The 22,191-nt window shown below is 30.4% G+C and overlaps 1 protein-coding gene across 3 annotated transcripts in view; it reads left to right on the forward strand.

The window, feature by feature from the left end:
* The window catches only part of LOC129972810 (CD151 antigen-like), a 77,986-nt gene extending 55,965 nt beyond the window's left edge, over window positions 1-22,021 (forward strand). For 2 of the 3 annotated variants that reach the window (XM_056087088.1, XM_056087087.1), the window contains 4 exons: window positions 175-270; window positions 13,529-13,726; window positions 20,356-20,439; window positions 21,625-22,020. In XM_056087088.1, the coding sequence (XP_055943063.1) occupies window positions 175-270; window positions 13,529-13,726; window positions 20,356-20,439; window positions 21,625-21,669 (423 nt within the window). In that variant the 3' untranslated portion in view covers window positions 21,670-22,020. Of the gene's footprint in view, window positions 1-174; window positions 271-13,528; window positions 13,727-20,355; window positions 20,440-21,624 lie in introns of all 3 variants that reach the window. The other variant, XM_056087089.1, reaches the window with a different exon arrangement.
* The last annotated feature ends 170 nt before the right edge of the window (window positions 22,022-22,191 follow it).

The following is a 22,191-nucleotide window of genomic DNA, read 5'->3' on the forward strand; positions in this document are numbered from 1 at the left end:
TGAGTTACGATTAGGGTGGATAACCTGTATATACACGTACAGTTTATAAAAATAAAGGCACAAAAAGAATTTTAATCAATTAATAAATTTTTATAATGCTATTAATTTTTATGATTTATCCATTTTAACTCAGTTGAAATTTAAGATTTAAAACTTCATTTGGTATATTTCTAGACCCTTACACGCTTGGGAGAACTATCTACTTTGTTGAAAGAAGAGTATGGAATAGACGGACAGTTAACAGAAGCCTTTGACTTCACTCAAACGAAGGTAAAAATAAATTGCTTTTCAAATATTTTTCTTAACACTGTTACTTTTAATAAATCAATGTCGCTGCGATTAACTGATAATTAACATAAAACCATGAAACACATAAGACTTCAATACCACATCTAGCTCCAGTTCCTTGTAATGTTATTCTACAATGAATTCAGATAACGATGCAATATTTGGGGGGGGGACGATGTGAATCTTCAGTTACAAATAATTGGTTAATTGAACCAGCTCTTTAGAGAGGAATTGCACATCTATTTAAAATGCAAATGCCATATATATAGGAAAAGTATAATTGGTTACATGGAATTATCTACTGCATTTAAAAGAGAAGACTTCTCTTAGAATTCCAGTTGTAGTATTTTGTTGCGGCATAAGGAGATACGTGTTGCCATCTCACCGCATTCAGTGAAAAAAGTTTACAGAATATTAGGCTATTCAGATTTACACAATTTTCATGAAATTTTCTAGATGTGATCTTGCGTTGTGTCAATATTGAAATCCGAGTAAATAAGAGAATTTTTAATGTGCCTCGGAGTATTACAGACAACTTTGAAGAAATGATTTTGTATAGTTTCAATTTTATTTTTATTTGTGAGTACGGTCAGGCTCCATATTAATGTAGCCGAAAAATATGAAAGCGATAATAATCATTAAACAATAGCGATCTGCCGCGAGCGTGGTACGGAAGTTTGGGGAAGTAGTTGTCAGTGTCGTCCTCGTCATCTGATCGCAGTTCAAAATGACGAGGTCCGTCCCAAAATAACCCTAGTGTTGCTTTAAAATGGGGCGTCAATATAATTGAACTGAGCTTAGCAACCTGAAAAAATGTTTTTGCTTCGACTGCCGCATATATTTTGAGAATATCGCGACTTGTGTATTTAGCTTCTTAGTACGAAGAGAATGGAGCTTGCATTTTTAAATTTTGTTTCTTCCCATTACAGTTTGGATAAAGTGAAATCCTGAATTATTACATATAAAATATTAGGCAATGCAACATAGATCTACAATTCTGATGGCAAGGTCGTATACTAAATGAAGCATAATAGGTTTCAGAGTACTCGTATTCAGTTCGCCATGAATAGACAGATCGACAGACAGTCAATAAATACAATCACGAATTTGGACGAAAATCGGATACAGACCTAACTAATCTGGTTATGAAATCAAGATGTCAAATTTCTTTCGACGTACAGTTCCATTGTGTTCGTACTCAAGTGGAGAGACAGAATTCTTGTCGAAAATTTCTTCGACAATTTGATGAAAGTCTGCAATTTTCGTATAAAATTCATATTACGAATTCATATTACTAATTTAATCCAATTGCTTATAAATTCTTTCATTCCGTTCAGAAAAATGGACAAAAAATAATTTTTTCGAACTCAGGATGGTAAAAAATGTAAAGATTCATTAAAATATAGAGGTAATTTTTTTTCGGGGGGGGGAAGGTTACAACACTTTCTCCTTGTATATTTCGTGTAAGAAAAAGTAAAAATATTTCTGCTTACAATATATAGACTCAATAGGTCTTTTTATGCAATCTTATTTTTTCTTCAGCTTTTTCCTTCAGACTTAAATGTTTCTATTTTAAGTGACAAAAGATGGCTCTTGTTTTGAACTTGATGATCTTGCTAGAGCACACAGTCATTTCATAATCTGATCAGTGGTTTACACATTGATGTACATTTGGTAAGATATTTTAAATGAAAATTAAATTTAAAAAAAACATTCCAAAGAAGAAAAAATAAATAGTTATTAGAATTTTGGACCATCTGTCCGAAATACTGTAGCATTCGCATGTCGGTTCGTCTTATTTTATATTTTTAAAATTTAATCTCAATGTTATAATACCAATATAAATGCAGATTTAAAAAATATATTTAATACTGTCGCAATATCCGTGATTGTAAATCCATTAACTAAAACAATGAAAAATATTATGGTAAAAGATATTTCTATATCTTAATTTTTCTTAATTTTTTTTTTAAATCGGAGGAAAAAAATGTAAATAAAATTGGCATCTTTGAAAAATCTTTTCCTCCTACTTTAAAATAGTTACTTTCGTTTCAATATTCTGCGATGACCACTTTTTGGTGGTTCTACCTGCCTAAGGGTGACACACGGAAGGATATGCGCCATTTCCGGAATTTACTTTATTGTTAAATGTAAACATCTGCTCCTTTCTTCTTTTCTCTCACTCCTATTTTCCCAAATTAAACCCATCTTAACGCATGTGCTTTTTAGAATCCTGTTTCAAGAATAATGTTTAGAATCCTGTTTTAGAATCAAAATTGGCAAACAATAAATCTCATTGTTGTAAGATATATACTCCTTTTTCAGAGACAATGTTAAATATGTGACTGAATGTTAAATATGTGGCTGTTAAATATGTGACTAAATATCTGATAAACTGAATTTTTTTTAGAAACATTAGAAAATAATTTTTTTTAAATATTTGTACAAAAAAAATTTTATTGTAGTAAATTGCTCTTTTTTTCCTCTAAAAAAGGGTATAAAGCAAAAATCTTCTAGTTTTTAGGTTTATAAAATGATTTACTTACAATTTTGCAGAAAGTTTAATAAATATATAATTTAGTTCATGAACTAAAAAAATAAACTGTATTTCTAGCCATTGTTTAATTAATGTGGTTCAGCTGATAAACAACAAGAAATTTTTAACTTTTTTCGCATTGTAAAAGCACTAAAACAACTGTAAAATATCTCTAAATGAATAAATAGATTACTTATTCTCTAGTGCAGAACGTATTGAGAAATTGTTATATCAAATTTGAACAAAAATAGGCATTAGATTTTAATTTATCAAGTATTTCGTAAGAAAATTCCATCAATGATTAAAATTTGAGAAAATAGCATCTAAAGATTTAAATTAGTATTAAAACGTATGTAAATTTAAATATAAAAATCAGAGCAAAAAATAAACTTAAAACTTAGAAACAAAATTCAAGCGGTTTTATATAAAAAAAAAAAAAACTGTTTAAATATTAAGAGTCTTAGATAAAAAAAAAATCATAATTCCGCAAAAAAAAAAATCGACATTTCAACGTAATCACCTATATTAAAAATTTGATTTTTAATTAAAAATTTTATCTTAGTGAATATCTACTGAGCTAGAAATAAATACACGTTGAATAGAACTGTAATAGGTTTCGAACGAGGTTTTGGTATTAACGAACGCATAGCATAATTTAGATAGAATAGCTATCCGCCTAATCATAACCACACTTAAAAGAAATCTTAGAAAAACACACATTTCTACAAATCAAAAAGCAGATTGCTTTTCATACAAATATTTAAAATGGTTTTTAAAAAATAAAATGAGATGGTAGCATTGTTTTCTTTCAGGACCATGTATTCTTCGACAGATCGTGTGAGCCATTTGACTTTCTTAACCTATATTTTCCCCTTTTTTATTGTTATTATTATACTTCTCCCCATTCTGTAGCTCATAAATTTTTGGTGAGAGAGTCATTCCCACATTTACTGCATTTATATGTCATCAATGAAAAAAAAAGAAAACGGATTCATGAATAATAAAGAAAAAAACGTGAAATAAATTATCTGTTATATACAAAAGAATGCATTTTCACCACCACTTCCGGTTTCGCTTCAAAACGCTTGGAGTTAAACTGGTGTGGCATGAATTAAAGCGCTCTTTTTCTTTCTTTTTATTTATTTTCATTTTTACTCATTCATTTACGAGTATACAGAGAAAAATATTTTAATAATAATGAAAAAAAAAATGGAATACAAAGGAAAAATGGATAGATTTTTATCGCCTCATTTTAGACTTTTTTCTGTCCGATAATCGCATTTGAAGAATTCTTTTATCCTGTATATATAAATACTAATTCTTAAAAAATGCAATAAACAGGAAAATGCAGGAAAAAAATGATGTGCGGCCTTTATGTTAACATTGGCTCCCACCGAATGAGGGGGGCACCTCAGAAATGAGTATGAGAAGCTTCCGGTACGGTGGATGATTCTCGATACTTGGTGGATTCAAAAATGGTGTCGGCTCCCATCTATCGATGATGTGATGTGCTTCTTACGGGAAGGGTGGTACCGTGGCCGGTATGGCCCTTAAGACTTAACCCTTGTTCCCGCCAATGCTGTCGCATCGGTCCGGGCATTGGAATTTAACACGAATTCCTTTAATTAGACGGGCCAATGGGGTTATGTTAACATTGGAAATTTGTATCTAATTTCAAACGGTATCTGCCTGTTTTGTTTATTATTATTCAAGTAAACATGCTGTTCAGTGGCGGATTGATATTTTGAGGCCCTTTATAGTGTACGTTATTAGAACGCTGTTTTTAACAAGATGGCCAATTTAGCTTCAAAATATATTTTTTAGCAAGTTAATGATTTATTTCATGTTGATATATTTTTATTTTGCAAGTATAAATTTCGTAAAGATATATTTGCTTTTATCTATCTATTATGACTCCAGACTGAACGACATCCATATTTGTGCACAATTTAATGAAGATTATTTTGCATTAATATTTTAATAACTAAGTGAACATAATGAAATAATTAGTAACGTGGCCAATTATATTTGATAATGTGTTGATATTATTCTAATGTTTTATCATTTGTAAAATTTGTATTTTTCTACTGTCTTATTTAATTTGGCAACTAAAAAAATTAAAGTACCTTAATCGACTCTTATGGCTAATAAGCAACTTCCTAGTCCGCCTTGTTGAAAATTCATCAACGATGGTGAGTAAAAAACAAAATGTCAGATGGATGGAATTTGATATAAGGTCATTACATTAAAATTGTAAATAAGTATTAAATTTTGAAATAAATCATCTACATGCTGCATTTTCTATACTCGACATGTGTTTTCAATATACACTAAAGAATCGTATATATATATATATATATATATTTGTCAAGAGATGGGCGAAAAATGACTTATGAATGGAAAAAACATATAATTAAATTTTAATAACAATTTTAAATATTACAAACTTAATGCTATAATGTAAATTCATTTAAAAACAGTAACTTTAAAGTTTTTTTAAATATCTATTACATTGCTATATTTATTGTAAACAATAAATTGTCATAAAAATGAGAGAAATCATATCTTTTTTTTTTTTTGCATATATGACGTACTAGTTATGTATTTATTTTATGATTTATGTATATATATTAATTTTTAAAAACTTTTACTCATCATCTAATGTGCTAAATGCATGCAATTTTATGAATCGGATGAAATGTATGCAATTTTTCTTAGCTATGTTTTGACAAAAAAGATCACAAGTTTTCAAACTAATAGTTCATTTCATCTTTTTATAAAAAAAATAAAAAGACGGGCGAAGGTGAAAATATTCTTCACATTCTTCAGTTATCAGCATGTAAAGGAATTAAATAGTAAGGAGGGAAAGAATGTTGTTTCGTCCGCTTTCTATAAAAAATTTTATCCTTAATAGTAACGGAGAAATAATCATTGTACTGAAAATTGGCAAATTTTAGAAAAGGATCAAAATGATGTATAACGCTTTTTGCGTCATATAAATGAAATTACTTTTTCATAGCCGTGGACACGAATATATCGGAATTGTGATGAAAAGACGTATAAATAAAAAAAACATATAAACGATATTTTTAATGTTTGTATTGTCCTAAGTTTTACCGAGGAAGGTGCAGAGAAGAAAATTTTGCAATTTCTTTCCCTTGAGAATGACTGAGAATAAAGTTTTCTACAGGCTTGTTTCCATTAGTTTACGATAATACTTAAGTTAATCTTATTTCAATAGATGGAATTCATAGAATTCTACATATTGTCTATGAAAATAATAAATTTATCCATTTATAATGCTCGTTTTTATTTTTTCGTGTACGAAATATACGAAAAGTATTGTAATCGCCAAAGAAATTGAAGAATTTGACAAATCTCCAAATTTCAGACATCCCTGCGTCTGAAAAACACGTTTTTGGAATTATGTTCTGTCTGTCTGTCTATGATAAAGATTTTCAGATCGGTGAAATTTGATATAAGGTATTTACACCAGAATTACACGAAGTTATTTCAAATTTTTAAATCATAGTCTATCTATCCGGGATGCAGAAGAACACAATAATTACAAAATGTAAAGAGCAGGATGGATGAAATTTAGTATGCAAGCTTAGCATCTAAAATGTAGATCCGTAACAAGTTTGCAATCAAATCCGTCAAAGGATTGACCAGCTGTCGGTCTGTACTTCTGTACGCATATAAAGGAAATAACTCAAAAACAGCAATGGCATCAATAAAAGAAATTACGTATGTGATTTTGTGATTATGATGGTAGTTCTATGTTAGATTTTTTTTTATTTAATTGGTCATAAAAAAAGACCTTCAAAAGACGTATTTGATTTCTGGTGCTTGTATATTAACCAACTAGCAGCGGTTAATTGCCGAAAATTGCACGAGACTGAGATCGATATTTCGTAACTACAGTTCACCAATGCCATTCAATTAATAAATAATTAGCAGTTTTCTTTTCTATATTATGAAGCAACATTCTCTTGTGTAAGATCCAGAAAATAAAAATCTGAGCACTCATGGCAACCGCGACCTTGTCCAAGGTCCACAATTTTATGCGAGGGCAGAAAGATAACATCTTTATTAGACAATGCCCGAAAACATTTTGGGAAACCACTCGGCCGTGAATACTTACCATTAAACGAATTATACGAAGGAGAAAGTGTTACGATCGTAAAAAAAAAATCATGGCCTCGGGATTTTGATGAATTCCCACGTTTTCGATTCACTCTAGAAATCGCTTCTCGTGCTCTGTCTGCCTGTCTGCGGGCACGATCATACAGAAGTTCAGTGAGTTATACGGATGCTATCTGGAACGAGGTCTTGTCACTGAATTCCAGTTTTCTGTCAAACTTTGGATGAAATCCTTTGACGGAAATCTGCCTATCCCCATATACTCACATGAATACGACAACTCAAAATCCCAATTGACAGCAATCGAAACATGCCTAAAGTTTTATTGCTAGAATATTAGTGTGTGTACTGCTAGAATATAAGTATGTATATTATAAAATTACCAGAATGGGAAATATGTATAAAATTTTAAGCAGTATCATTCAATGAGTAGTTGACTTATTTATTTTTTCATATTTAAAAGCTATGTCTAAACCAAAACAAAACAAAAAAAGGCATTAAATGAATGAATTTTAATTTATATTTCTTATATGAAAATCATACAACTATAAATGATTTTGGACAGAAATAATTTGATTAAAGAATAAACTGTCTGTGTGTCTGTCCGAATGTACGCGAATGCTGTTACTTAAAAGAACAGTAAAGTAGTTGAAAGAAATTTGCCGTGTGGTCTTGACATCAAAATTGTAGATATATCACTTTTTTAAACCCAATTGTTCAATAGCAAGAGATCCAATATTTATATTCAGTTTTCTTAAATATATGAAAATTAGGGAGGAAAATACTTGTTTATTCATTATTTTTTCTTATAATCGTTTCATTTTTTTTTCTTTAACTGGTATGTTTTCCAACTTCTGAAGGAATCATTTCGTATTTTCTATAATATTTCAGAGCCAGAACCACCGAACTCAAAAATAAATTTTAATAGCGTATTATTCCATTGTGTGAGAGATCAAATGAATAATCGTCTTATTTAACTCGGCTTATTTCATGTTTGTATAGATGGAATATTTTTAATTGATTTTTTACTCACTTTCTCACATGGTAAAACTTTGAAATTGTCTGTAATCATATGTTCTAGGTGAAAATATAACATTTTAATGTTTCTAAAACTTAATTTTCCAATATTAGAATATTTTAAATGGATTTTCATTTCATACTCAAGGCGCCACCTGGTTTCAAATCAAAAATATTTTTCAAAAGTTTTATATTATTTATAATTTTATAAATTAGACGTTTAAATGTAGAATTTTTATAGAGGTAGAAACGTAGAACTTATATAGACGTTCTTTTTTAAACGTAGGATTATTTTCATATAAATATTCTATATTTTAGTTCTCCGATAAAGGCATATTTTGGCCGTTCTTTTAAAACTTACTTAAAAACACTATTTAGCCATTATTTTAAAATCCAAAATCTGAAAAAATAATAAATTAGAAAAAAAACTTTAAAATTGCTTAGACAGATGCGTTGTCCTAACCTAAATATTTGAGCAGGAACTATACCAAATCTTTCAATTATAATTATTTTTATGGCTTAAGGCTATGTATTTGACTATCTTAAGTACACATCTTATAAATCTACCTCACTTCCATCAGCAAATATTTAACTTAATTCAATTTATCAACTGTCACAGACAATATACGATTATAATCGATTAAAGGAGGCTTTACGACGTAAAACAATTACTCACGAATGCTACATCGTTGTTTGAACGGATTTTTACAAGGCAATAGAAGACAGTGGAACAATGAACTCCAAGCAAAAAATCGATAGAAATATTTGCTCAGTCGTCTGTTTCTTCGCGCTTGACTTGTAATCACATGGTAATAGACTTTATATCTATCGGGTGTTTGGATCAGATGCGAGTCTATCACTGTATCATTTCCTAAAGACCTATATACTTTCAGGTCTCGGGTTACTTAAAATAATTGAACATCAAAACAACAAAAGGTTCAGTCGATTGACAATGAAATAAGCGATGAGAGGGGGGATTAAACACTTTTAACCTGATTACATCTATTGTTGCGGCTTATAAATATACACTTTAAGAGGGAAAAGTACATTTTATGACGTGCTTTATTCTTGTCTGTTGAGGCACTTTGATCCTATAATACTTGACTGCTGTTTGCACTGCATTTATACTTTCTGTTTTATATTACAAAGCGAAAGTGCTTTAAACGTTAAAAACAATCGACCTCCAGATCTTGATCGATGTTTTCGACCTTTCATTGTCGCATTTTCTGCCTCTCGTGTTCAAAAAGCATTCATATGTCTACATGCAATAAATGAAAGAAGGCAGAAAGATGGAATTCGGTATATAGATTTAACAATATAATTGTAGATATTTAACAAATTTAAGATTATACCACTACAGGTCAGTCTCTTTGCTTGTAATTATACGACGCAATAACGAAAGAAAAACCCACTACAGACCAGAGGCCGCGGTGGCCTGGTGGTAAGGTCTCGGCTTCGGAACCGGAGGGCTTCAGGTTCGAGCCCCGATTCCACCGAAGAACCGTCGTGTAAGGGGCTCTGTTGCACGTTAAATCCGTCATGACCAAACATCCTCCCGCTGGTGTGGTGTGGTGTGGTGTGGAGAGGGGGGTGCCAGCTCAGGTATCATCCTCGTCATCTGACCGTGGTTCAAAATTACGAGGTCCGTTCCAAAATAGCCCTAGTGTTGCTTCAAACGGGATGCTAATATAACTAAACCTAAACCACTACAGACCAGAATAAAAGAATTAAAAAAAATGAAGACGAAATTATAGATTGTATAATTCTGTATTAAATCCATTGAAGAATAGATGTATGGTATTTCTGCCTGTTAGTCAGTCCGTGAGTTTGCAAATACGATTATTCAAAAATGCAACTATTCAAGCAATGTATTTTGGTACGAGATATTTACTCTATAAACAAATGCTCTACAAACACATTAAATGCTTAGAATATATTAAAATAATTTGTATTAAACATGTTAAGTGTTTAATCAAATAAAGGGAAATCTGAAATGAATACTCCTTTCAAATTGCGATAAATATATGATTTACTATTTACTACTTAATATATGATGATATAAATTTATTTTTAATGAATTTTAATAATAGTTATATTAAATTTTATATAAAAATATTAAATTTGATAAAAAATATTTATATAAATAATTATGTACATAAATAATCAACGAATTTTCATAATTACATTATTTGTCCTATAATTTCTGATAAAATATATAATTGAATGTTTTAAAATTTTCAGAATTCTTTCTTTTAAAATAACGCTTAAGGCTGGTTACTATATATGACTAGTGAATATAGAATTGTTAAAAATGCTCTATATGTTACTAGTTGTTGGACCTAAAACTAGCTAATGTTGCGCACGGTTACTTTTACGTAGACTTACGTTTTACTTGATTACCAAGAAAAATATTTTCAGAATTTTTGTTGTTGTTATTTCTTATGGCACTTGCCATGGACAAGCACGCTGTTACGAAGACAACGATTTTAAGCCGGTGGGGGAACGTCTCTTGTTTTTATAATAGCGTCATCTAGGGCCAAGAGAACGACTTAGCTACACACACGTAACTACCGTTTTTACGGGGCGGACTTTATTCACAGATCGTAATTTAGACCTGAATCAGAGAATGATCACCCCTGATCCAGTACCTCCAGTGGTATTACTCTCGACATGGAGGAATTTGTGATCACGATCGATTTGTACGCGCTTCAGCCACCAAGCACGCGGGGTTCGAACTCGCAACCTAAGGGACGCGAATCCAACGCTCTACCAACCACGCTATCCCGGCCCTGTGAATTTTTTATTAAAAAAAATAATCACAGTGATGACAGTTTCCTCATTAACTTTGGAGCATATAATCGTATAAATAATTGAACGACAACAAAATTTTTTTATTTTTAATAGTATCAAATTCATTATTTTCGTTCAGCTCCCCCCCCTATCCATTTCAATGAATTTTAAAAATATTTTTTAAGTTTACTGTTCAATAATACTTTTTAATAGCTATATCAAAATGCGCATTAGGACAATATTAACGCAATTTTATGAGGAATTTATTATAAAAGGAAGTATTTATGTATGTGTGTATATCTTTCTGTGTGTCGACAACGGTCAGACAAATCTACTACACTTGCGACTATGAAATTCGACAGACGCATGAAACGTTGCTTGATAGTACGAATCTGGAACGTTCGTCTCAGAATTACACTTATTTTAAAGCCATAATTTTTATATTAACTAGATTAATGAAGCAACAGAAATAAAGTTCCTCGAAGAACTCGCGTTTACTAGAATACTAAAGGGTAAACAATAATTTCTTTATCAAAAATGTTGATGTTGAAGCAAAAGTCGTAAAACTGCAAGCCGGTGAAACAAATACTTGAAGAAAATAGTAATTTTAGTGACATTCGTGATTTATTTTAATTTTGAATAAAAATGAAAGATTTTTTTTCTTTTGACTTGAATTTAGCTTAATTTTCTCTTTATATTGTTTTCATTGCTTCATGTGTTGAAATTTTTCCACCGATCTTTTATTTAAAAGAAATGTTTACTACATTTTAAGGCACAGCGCAAGAACTAAAAAGTATAACTTAAATATCAAATTGAAGTTGTTGATTGGGGTTTGTTGCCTTTCTAAAAGTTGACTGGCTTTATCTCTAATAATCCGATGTGTTAAAAAGCCTGAGAAGACAAAGCTCAAACATATAAATAAAAATTCACTGTGGTGAGATAGAGTAGCAGATTCCTTAGGAAATGCGAGATATCTAAAGTGATTTCTTCAAATTTAATGCGCTAGAAAGAAAAAGGAAATGAAAAAGAAAAAGAATTTATTGGAGAAAACCAGATGTCTTATGAAGCTTTGATGTTAATCTTGCTGTTAGAGCTGAAAGCACAAAGAACAGAACACATTTACTAAGATAAAAATGTTCAATGTCTTTTTATAAGATCCTGTCGAAGATTAAGATATATTGAGCAGCTTTGCCGATTTGAGGGATGGCTCGAAGAGTACTTGAATTCGAAAGTCTAATCAGTCCGAACTAACAATGTTGAAAGAAAGATATTTCATAGTAAATATTGTTTGCAGAAAATGAAATTAACAGCAAAAGGAATTTGTCAATCCCTGACAGAATTTGTATTTAATGAAGGCCGAAAAATGAATTAATGTTCCATATTTCACAATGTTAGAGGGAAATGCGCAATCTACAATTATGTACTTTTTTTTTCTTTTATCCTAATATTACTGTCTTTCTGATGTTTCAAAGGGCCAAGTAGGTTGTAGTCGGATCTTGGCTTCAGAACCGGAAGGTTCTGACTGATTGTACTGAAAATCCATCATGTATTTAAACCTGGAGTGTGTTAAATATGACGTCATGATTCAAAGGTCATTCTACTGGTATAGCGGAAATTTGCAAAAGGGAATGCGAGTTCAGATGTTACTTTTCTGGTCGCGGTTGAAAGTTACAAGCTTCGTTTTAAAATACCTTAGTGTTACCTCAAAATTAGAGGGGAAACGGGATGTTAAAATAACTGAAAACAAACTGTCAGTTCAAAATAGATCTGTGCGTAAGTGAATCAACAATAAACGTAGCGGAAATACAAGTTACACTCTCGTAATGTTACTTGTGTCGACAAGTTCTGTCTCTCACCAATTGATTTCTTCCATCTTTTTCGATGTCAGTGTTACCTAGTCACCACAATCACAACTGATGATTCTGAAAAGATAAGTGCGGAAAAATTTTGAGTTAACTCAGCTTTGAATATAAATTTTATCACAATATTCAAATAACTATTAATTTCATGACTCCTGAAACTAAGGACCGTTTTTTTTGCTCACTCTATTTAATTCTTCGATACCAGAAAAGACTGAAATAATTTCATTGCCTCTGCAGTTCATATGAAGCGTGGAGATGATGCGCCTGTTTCATTATGATCTATATGAAATTCAAAATCATGTTACTTGAAGCACGTTGCATCGAACTCGTTAAATGAACATAAGCTAATGTAAGCTAAGTAATGTAATGATAAGCTAATGTTTATCAAACCGAATAATAAATGTCATAACTTTTCCTCACATATTCTTGACATGGTAACAATTGAGGGAAGTGTTTGCTTGAATGTTTAATATTAATCTGATAGGTTTCCAATTAGATGACGCCCTCTAGGTGTAAATGAGAATCGAGAGAAAAAAAAAGGAAAATATCAAAATAAATAAATGTAATGAGCAAGAATGAATTGATTGCTCCACACAATATTTAAATACTTCAATGAGTTTTTGTTGTGATCTCTGTTAATATTAAAAGTGTGTGCGTGCGTGCGTGCGTGCGTGCGTGCGTGCGTGTGTGTGTGTGTGTGTGTGTGTGTGTGTTTGTGTGTGTGTGTGTGTGAGTGAGTGAGTGAGTGAGTGAAAGAGAGAGAGAGAGAGAGAGCTGTATTTTCTTTTTAGTCACTCGTATCATTCATTCATTATTTATAATACCTTATAACCAAATTTTCACAATTTCACTACCGATGGTTACTTTCATTCTTCTTTCAACAATCTTTCAGTTCAACTGCTGCGGTATATTTGGCCCTCAAGATTACGAAGGCAGCGCTTGGATGACTCAAGATTTGGGGAAAGGAGACGCCGTGGCGAAAACATGTTGCATCCTCACCAATGGGGATCACTTGGACCCGAAACCACTCAACAGCAGCTGGTGTCAATCTGATAAACCGACAGAAAGTTCGCAATTTCGACACGAAGAGGTTGGTAATTTGTTCATCTGTTGTTGTTAATTTAAGTGCATAAATTGTGGTTTGCCAGCTTATAATTGAATTAGAAATGAAAAATTTACAATTTCAATATTATTGGAAAATTTCTAAATATGCTACAATCAATATATGAAAGCCAGCATTCTATAGAATACCGAGCACTAGCCGACATTGAATGAAATGATTAAATTTTTTACAGATATCTTAGACATTCTATAGAATAGCAAATATTAAACCGATAAAGTGTGAAATGTATCTCTGATGCATGAAAAAGAAGCTTTTAAAAAAACACGAACGGTATAATATTGGATGTAGATTATACCAGCATGATAATGGCATGCTTATCTAGATGATGTCCGTGTCTGCAACTTGTGCATGCACAAAACTTAATAAAAAAAATTTATAACTTTTGTGTCCATACTAGTAAACACAAGGAAAATGATATTATTCTTTGTTTCGAAACTAATAAAATTGTTTAAATAATAGCGTCATCATGGCCAGTTTTTCTTACTTTGTCAGAAATAGCATCTGTCATTCTATAGAATGCCCAGATATTATAAACAATGGGTTTGGAAAATGTATAATACTCATATTTCATACTTCACCTAAAATCCTCTGGTATTCTATAAAGTACCTAGATGCACCTTAGAATACTTGCTCTTCATATATTGTTGGTAACAGATACTTTAAAAAAAAAAAGTGCTAATGATATCAGTGTGTATTTGTTACAATGAAAGTTCGTCGAAAAATGACTGAACTCAAAATGTGTTTTTGCTAACTATTCAAATGCCTCCAAATCCACAGTAATGCTGTTATAACTTAAGTGGACAGATTTTCTGAATTTCATTCGGTAGTGTTCTATAACCCGAGCGCACAATTCAAAACTAGGAGCAAGTTGAAGAAAATCCAGGGGAAATAAAAAAAAAATCTGACACAAAAAAGTCCCCCTTTTATTTATAAAAATTATTAAAAAAAAAGAGTTGAAGGTTAAAGAAATATTAATAAATTTTCTATTTTTACTATTTTCTTTGAGGTTCATTCATTTGCATTGATAATGTTAAAGAAATTGTATTTTATGTAATACAAATTGGAAAAGAAAAGAAAAGAAAAAGTTTACTTTTTACTTTTTCATATGTAAAATAGTAATACTATCAAAAAATTCTTTTTGAAATATTGGCTTCATCCGGCCGAAAAGGTGTCCAAGACGCATCTTCGTTTTCTTATCTATACTACAAAACATTGCTGCGCTAAACCAGGTCTAAAAAAGGTTGAAGGAGGGGGGGGGGGGGGGTCTGATTCCTAAGATAATAAATATCTCAGGATTCATGGCAGTAAAATCAATAATTCTTATGCAGAGGAGGGGGAGGGGTAACCTTTTTATTAGGGAGTATATGATGAAATTTTGGAAAAACTGCACCCGCTGATTTAGATATGAAATATGGATAATCTTTTTAAATATGAAATTAATAAATACAAAGTGTGGCAACAAGGGCATTTAATTTAAACTAAAAAAATCCTAACTAGCCCAATTTCTTTTCAGTGCTTTTTTTGAGAAAGAAGTTTAAAATCTGGATAACTCCTTTTAATATGGAATGTCTGTTTTTTTTTATATTATATAGCAAAGACAAAAAAGGAAAACACATTTTTACTTTGTTCTTCTTTAAAATTTATTATTTTATTTAATTAAACCTTATTAATGCGTTTTCATACGCAAAGTATACAGATTAGTGTAATGCCAAGTCTTTAGTAAGAAATTTTAATGAATCTGCGCAATTCAAGTTTCCCATATTCCAAAAATAATTATTTTTGGAATTATATGTGTTTGCAAATACGAGAATAAAAAAAAAGCAACAAAATTTGCAGATTTTTATTTAAAAAAAATTGTATTAAATCTATCAGCAAAATTCTTTTTGTCCGTCCACGTTAAAGGATAACTACCAAATTCAAAGAGTTATAATTAATAGTTAGAGTTTACCAGAGAAAGCGTCTCCACAAAAATTTCTAGCATACTTTCTAATAATGTTATCCCACAGAACGCTTTACATGGTATTGGTGTACAATAGTTACGAAATATTTAGTGTAAATCTTGGCGAGGGTTTTAATTTTGGCGATAAATCCGGTTAATTCGGTTTGGTGATTAATCTGGCATGCGGTTACAGTATCCGGACACCTAATTTGAGTTTTAGACGCGCTTTTCCCAACCGATTAAAACAAATATTTGACACAAAACTACACTCATAGTTACAAAATTATATATTAAACCTGATATATTTAAGTCATGACGTTTTTGAGTTATCGCATTTGCATGTTTTGGAAAATACAGACCTGTTGACTCCTCCTTGGATTTGGTCCAAAATTTGGCAGGTATCACCATTGTAGATATTAAATCTGTGTATCGAATTTTGTCTACCTAGTACTTTTCATTTTGTAATTATCGTGTTAACGTATATTCGCCAATCAGACTTCCTCTGAACGGATTTTGCTCAACATTTGATAGAAATCTATAAATTCATTGTAAAGACCGTATACCAAATTTTATCAGCCTAGCCCAAAGCGATTTTGAGTTATCTTTGTCACAGACAGATATTTTCTAAAAATGTGTTCTTCAAACTCAGGAAGGTCTAAAATGTAGAGACTAGAAATCTCGAGTTCGAATTTTTTGACGATTACAATACTTTTTTCTATATTTTGCATACGAGAAAGTAAAAAAGGTACGTTTTTATCTGCTGGCGTAGAAATGGGTATGAAATTCGAAGGTCGTTAATCTTTTGTTTATTTGTGACGATATCGCAAAACTGCAAACATTTAAGTATGTAAAATTTGATATGTGGCCATGTGAATAAAAATATAAATTTGTACCAGATGCTGAGCCCTGCTGATCAAAAAGAAAATCTTCAAAATGCATAATTTTTTTCTCTTTGGGGGTAGATATACTATACTTATTTATAAAAAGCGCAGAATGTGCCATTTTGTGTTATTAGAAGGAAATCAAGGGGAAAACATTCGCTCTGGCTTTTAATGGCTTCGAAATTATCAACATGATGATCATCTTCGGGTTTTTTATTGTGCATTATAATGTTTACAAAAAAATTTATATCTTTTCTGCTCATAAATCCTTAAAACGAATTAAGACTTGATAAAATACATTTTTATCAAGATGTATCCATTCTAGATGTATTCAAGAAGATGCACCAAATCATATTTAAATTTCTAGGAATCAATTTCTAAGAAAGACATGACATGAGTTTTGATGTTGCCCAAACTCCGATTAGGTTGTTTTGCACGCCTTTCTTTTGCGCCCTGAATTTTTATCACTCTTATTTGAATATACATGATATAAAAAATTTGAATATTATTTTTCTTCCAATGTGATGATCGTCGAAATCGGAATCATCATAAAATTTTTTATCAGATTGCCATTAGATCTCTGAAGCATAAACTATGAGTTGATATAACGGTATTCGCTTCAAAAAGTCGGTTAAAATATGCCCTGAAGTTAAATACAAAAACAACAATTCTGATACATTTTTCTTTCTTTATTTCTACTTTCGATTTAAAATCGCTTGATATATGATCAATAAAATGGAGAAAAGAGAAAAAAAAGAGCGTTGTAGTAAAGAGAAGTTACATCTGTTGAATTATCTGTCATAATTGATTACAAATCATAAAGAAAATACTGACAAATCATATCTCCAGATAATATTTTCATTAATGATTCAAGAATCCAGAATTATAAAGAAGTTAATGAAAATTAATATCATTCTGGTATATAATGACGATCAGTCAAGAAAATAGCGGCGGTGGAAAATCTTGACGATATATCACTGAACTGATTTGAATAAGTTATTTTAACAAGTAATAATTATTAAAAAATTATTGCCTTTTGACTACCGCGACGTCTTTATTTAAAAAGTAAGCTCGATAAAGATTCTGGTTTAAATAATACTATAAGAAATGGGTTTTAATTTGACTTATTTTTTCTCCAGAATAGCATTTTTTTGAAATCACTCTATAATCTTTAAAAAAGAATTTTGAATCCTTACAGGGCTACAGAAAGGGTTTTTTTACTGCATAAATCAGAAAAATAAAATATACAAAGAAAGAAATGCTTATCATAAATGATTGTTCAATGTATAATAAAGAAAATGTATCCACGAAATTGGGGGGGGGGGCATGGCAGCCGCAGATAATTTGCAAAATGACCGAAAATCTACCGGAAAATTCTTTTTATCTAAAGTAAAAAACTTAATATACAATTATAACTTAGTAAGTTATTTCTGTATTAACAAGCTGTTAATTTACTTTTCTTGCAAATAATAATAAATAAAATAATATCGACATTTGTTTGTTTTGAATATAAATGTAATTTTAATTTGCGATTATAGTTTTTTAATAGCACTTTTTGATTTACAATCGCAGATAATCTGCAAAAACGTTACTAGTAAAAAAATTTATTTTATTTCGTGAATTTTAATAAAATATTTTAAATAATCGCTTTATTTTTCAGAAAGTTTCCAGTTAAAAATTGAAAAATATGGATAAAGGGTGATGAGCCGTATGATAAATCTAACAATAATAATAAAGATAATAATAACTAAAATCCTTTACTTCTGAACTGCTTCTATTTTATTTGTTTTATTTATTATGCATACATTAACTGCTAAGGTCAACTTCAACATTCCCAAATCTCACCCTTCTAGATGAATAGATGGTGGGGTCTGCGCCCCTAATGAACTGTAATCCCGCACAACTCGGGGAGTGTCAATGGAATTTTTAAAATTTCAGATCGCATTTACAGCATTCCACATCCCAATTTATAATTTTAAGGAGCATTTTTTATGGGATGATTAAAAACTCAAAAGTAGATATTACAAGATAAAAAATGCAGATGCCAAAATCGCTTAGAAAAGTACAGAAGAAAAAGCCAACCAGATGTCGTAGAGCTAGCTCTATTCGCTGTTCCTGTATTTAGATATCAGCATTAATAATTTTAAGTTCCGATTGCATTAGAGAATATACAGCAGATTTTGAAAAATAAGATAGATGGTCTATCATACAGCAAGATTCTTCATCGCCGGTGTATATATCTGCGCGATTCCAAATGACATCTATCTCCTCTCTCTCTATATATATATATATGTATGTAGCGAAATGAATTGAGCGAGGATAGAACCTGGGACCTTGTGGTTCGCAGCCGAGTAACAAGACCACAATACAAAAGCAATTGCCTGTGTTTCGTAGCTCTTAACTGGCTTAAAAGCTTTTCACCACATGTATATATCAGAGAGATACCAGAGTTAGTATGACAGTCAATAGCATGGTAATGTTTTTATAAGCTTGGCATACTGTTTGTATACTAAGAACATGCATGCGTTTTGATATATATGATGAAAAACTGTTAAAATGATTCTACAAATCTAGAACCATCCAATTTGATAGCTCCGAAATATGCGATTGCAGCAAACACCATTTTTACCCGCAATTTAAAAATTCAAAAAATTTTCCCTGCGATATCAGTTTTATTTCTGTCAACTTTCCTCAAATTTTAAATTTTTAAAAGTATTTTATGGCATTTTTCATTGCTTTAGCTATTGATTATTGCGCGTGTATTGTCGATATTAAATACATTTTTGTGCGCTATACTTGCAATTAAAAGTACAGTACATTCCCGATTATCCGCGGAATTGGGTGGCGCGGCCGCCACGGACAACAAAAATCGCGGATAATCCGAAAAAAGCTAAAAATGGATATAGCAAAAGAGAAAACAGTCATTCCAACTTTGAAAAATCGTTTTATGCACCATAAAACGTAAAATAAACAGCAGGAAATGTTTAACTAACGCTTCATATTTTAGTATATCACTCAAAACTAACCAAAAATGCATTTTGTTAATGAAAACCGAAAAGTGCTTTGTACTTACGAGAGGCGTCAAGGATACACAGAAAAATTAATACATATGTACTGTTTTAATACTATAATGTATTATTTAATTACAAAAGCATAACTGTAAAACTACACCTTTTTGAAGAAATCAGTCATTTGTGTTTGCTTCTTGCTTTGGAAGCATTTTCTCTTTGCTTGGAAGCAAAAAAAAAAAAAAAAAAAAAAAAAACTAGGCGCGGATAATCGGGAGTCTACTGTATATTTGAAATACAATTAAAGTACAAGAATTATGCCTATAATATAATCATAACGCTATGATGTTATGGATCGAAGAATCTCCTTTAAATTTAATACAAAGAGAGGGCACGTATTCGTGACCCATAATTATGGGAAAAAAAATGGATAATAGTAATGCTAAGAATTTTGAACACTTGCTGTGAAATTGCAATAGTGCATGTACTATCCAAGTGTCAAGAGTTGTCAAATAAAGTTATCACGCAATTATTGAATTGCCATTCCTACATCTTTAAGTACTCTCTACCTTATCCGGCCAATGTTTTCGCCCATTTATTCTTGACCGATTCTGATTTGTTAGGTGCATTTTACTTTCCCTATAAGTTTGTATGCTAATCTTCGAGGAACTTGTATATAATTTTTTATTCTGCGTGTGGATATCTTAATTTGATGTATTTTCTAAACATGATTTCATCCAAAGTATGATTAATGTCTTTTTGTTATAGGGTTGTTTACACAAACTGGAAGATTTTCTAAGAGACATTACTATATTGTTTGTAGCAATAGGATGTGGAGCAGCAGCTTTAGAGGTAAGTGTGTGTTTGAAATAATAAAATAGAATAAAATAAAAAAAACGAAAAAAAAAAAACTACAGTCGGCAATAGACCAAATCTAAAATATTTTTTAACTGCATATTTAAAATACTTTTAAATAAAAAAAATGTATTTCAAAAATTCAAATATTAAAATGTATTTCATAATCAGCATCAGTATTTTTGAATGTGAAATCTATATTAGATAATATCAAACCCTAAAATAAAAAATCATATTTGTCATAGTTCCTCTTTAGAATAAGCTTTAAGCTGATAAAAAAAATATTAAGATAATTTAGAGGTGAATTTTTGTAGAAAATTGCCATGAATATTTTAATTAAATCAAGAATTTAATTTAAAAAAGTAAATTTTTAAATAAATGCGTTCCATTTTCCCCCCCCTTGAGATCTTTACTCTGATTTATAAAAATTTACCAAACTAAACAATTAAAAAATAATAATAAAACTGCCTGATTTAAACAAATAAACTAATAAATATGTTCTTTATTTATTTTTTTCGGAAAATTTTAATAGTTCATTCCTTTTAATCAGTTTTTTTTTTAAATATATTATTAAGTATACTTTTTTTTTTGTATTTATCTACAAATTGAAAGTCTTAAAAAAAAAACCATTCTGCAATGGAAAATATTCAAAATCCAGCATCTAAAATGTCTAAAAGGGAAAAATATATTCTCGAAAAACATCACTTCCCTTAACAATAATGAAATGGATTCGCTTTGAAAGTGCACGCGCGCGGTAACAGGAATCGTAAATATTCTCAACTGCAATTCTCTTTATAAGAAAAAAAAAAAAAAAAAAAAAGGCTTACATTTTTTTTTATTGCATTTTCGCTGAAGATTCAAAGCTCTAAAAGGAATGATGGAAGGTTATTGATTAATTTGTTTAATCTTGTTCATGATATTTTTCATTGAAAAAAAAAAGTTATGGGTATTGCAATTTCTAGGCTTGAGCTACCCCTTCATACACAATAGAACAGAATATGTTGAACTTCTCTTCAGTTCCGATTACAATAAGATAAATACAGTAAACTGCGTGGCTTCAATTTATTTACAATATGAATTATTCTCGAAAAATTGGCTTACTTATTTCATATTATCATGTAGAAACTTTTTTCATTATTTATAATATAATAATATTCACTTTAGCTATTATTTTTCTTTCAGATATTTGGAATGATTTTCTCCATTTGTTTATGTAAAGAAGTGTAACATGAATCTAATGAAGACAAGGAAGTCAAATGCTCAATGTGATATCTTTTTTATGAGAAGAATCTCATTTTTTTTAAAATATTGTTTCCTGCACTAAGATGCTAATGATAGTAATCTTCATAAAATTGCATTACTTTAATTCAATGTAAATATTCATAAGCATTATAAAATTTGAAATGTTGGTTTGTGATTTATTTACAGAATCATTAAATATAATTCCAATGTTGAAATTAATCAATTGTAAAATCAATTAACAATTTGCATTGTTTTTTTTATATCTTAAATATTTTATGTGTTATGTGCTGGTCATTACATAAGCATGTTTAGAAGTTAAATGTAGCGCAGTTTTGATAAATAAATTGTTTGTGTGAATTCATGTCCATTGATTTTACTATGAATGATATTTTTTTAAATGCATATATCTCGTTTAAGTAATCAGTCGATCCTTTATCTATGAAGTGAAAGTTCACTATGCTCCCATCTGAAAAAATGCAAATTATTTTTACCTTCATATCTTCGACG

The sequence above is a fragment of the Argiope bruennichi genome, chromosome 6 (assembly GCF_947563725.1).
Source record: "Argiope bruennichi chromosome 6, qqArgBrue1.1, whole genome shotgun sequence".
Classification (NCBI taxonomy): Eukaryota; Metazoa; Arthropoda; class Arachnida; order Araneae; family Araneidae; genus Argiope; species Argiope bruennichi.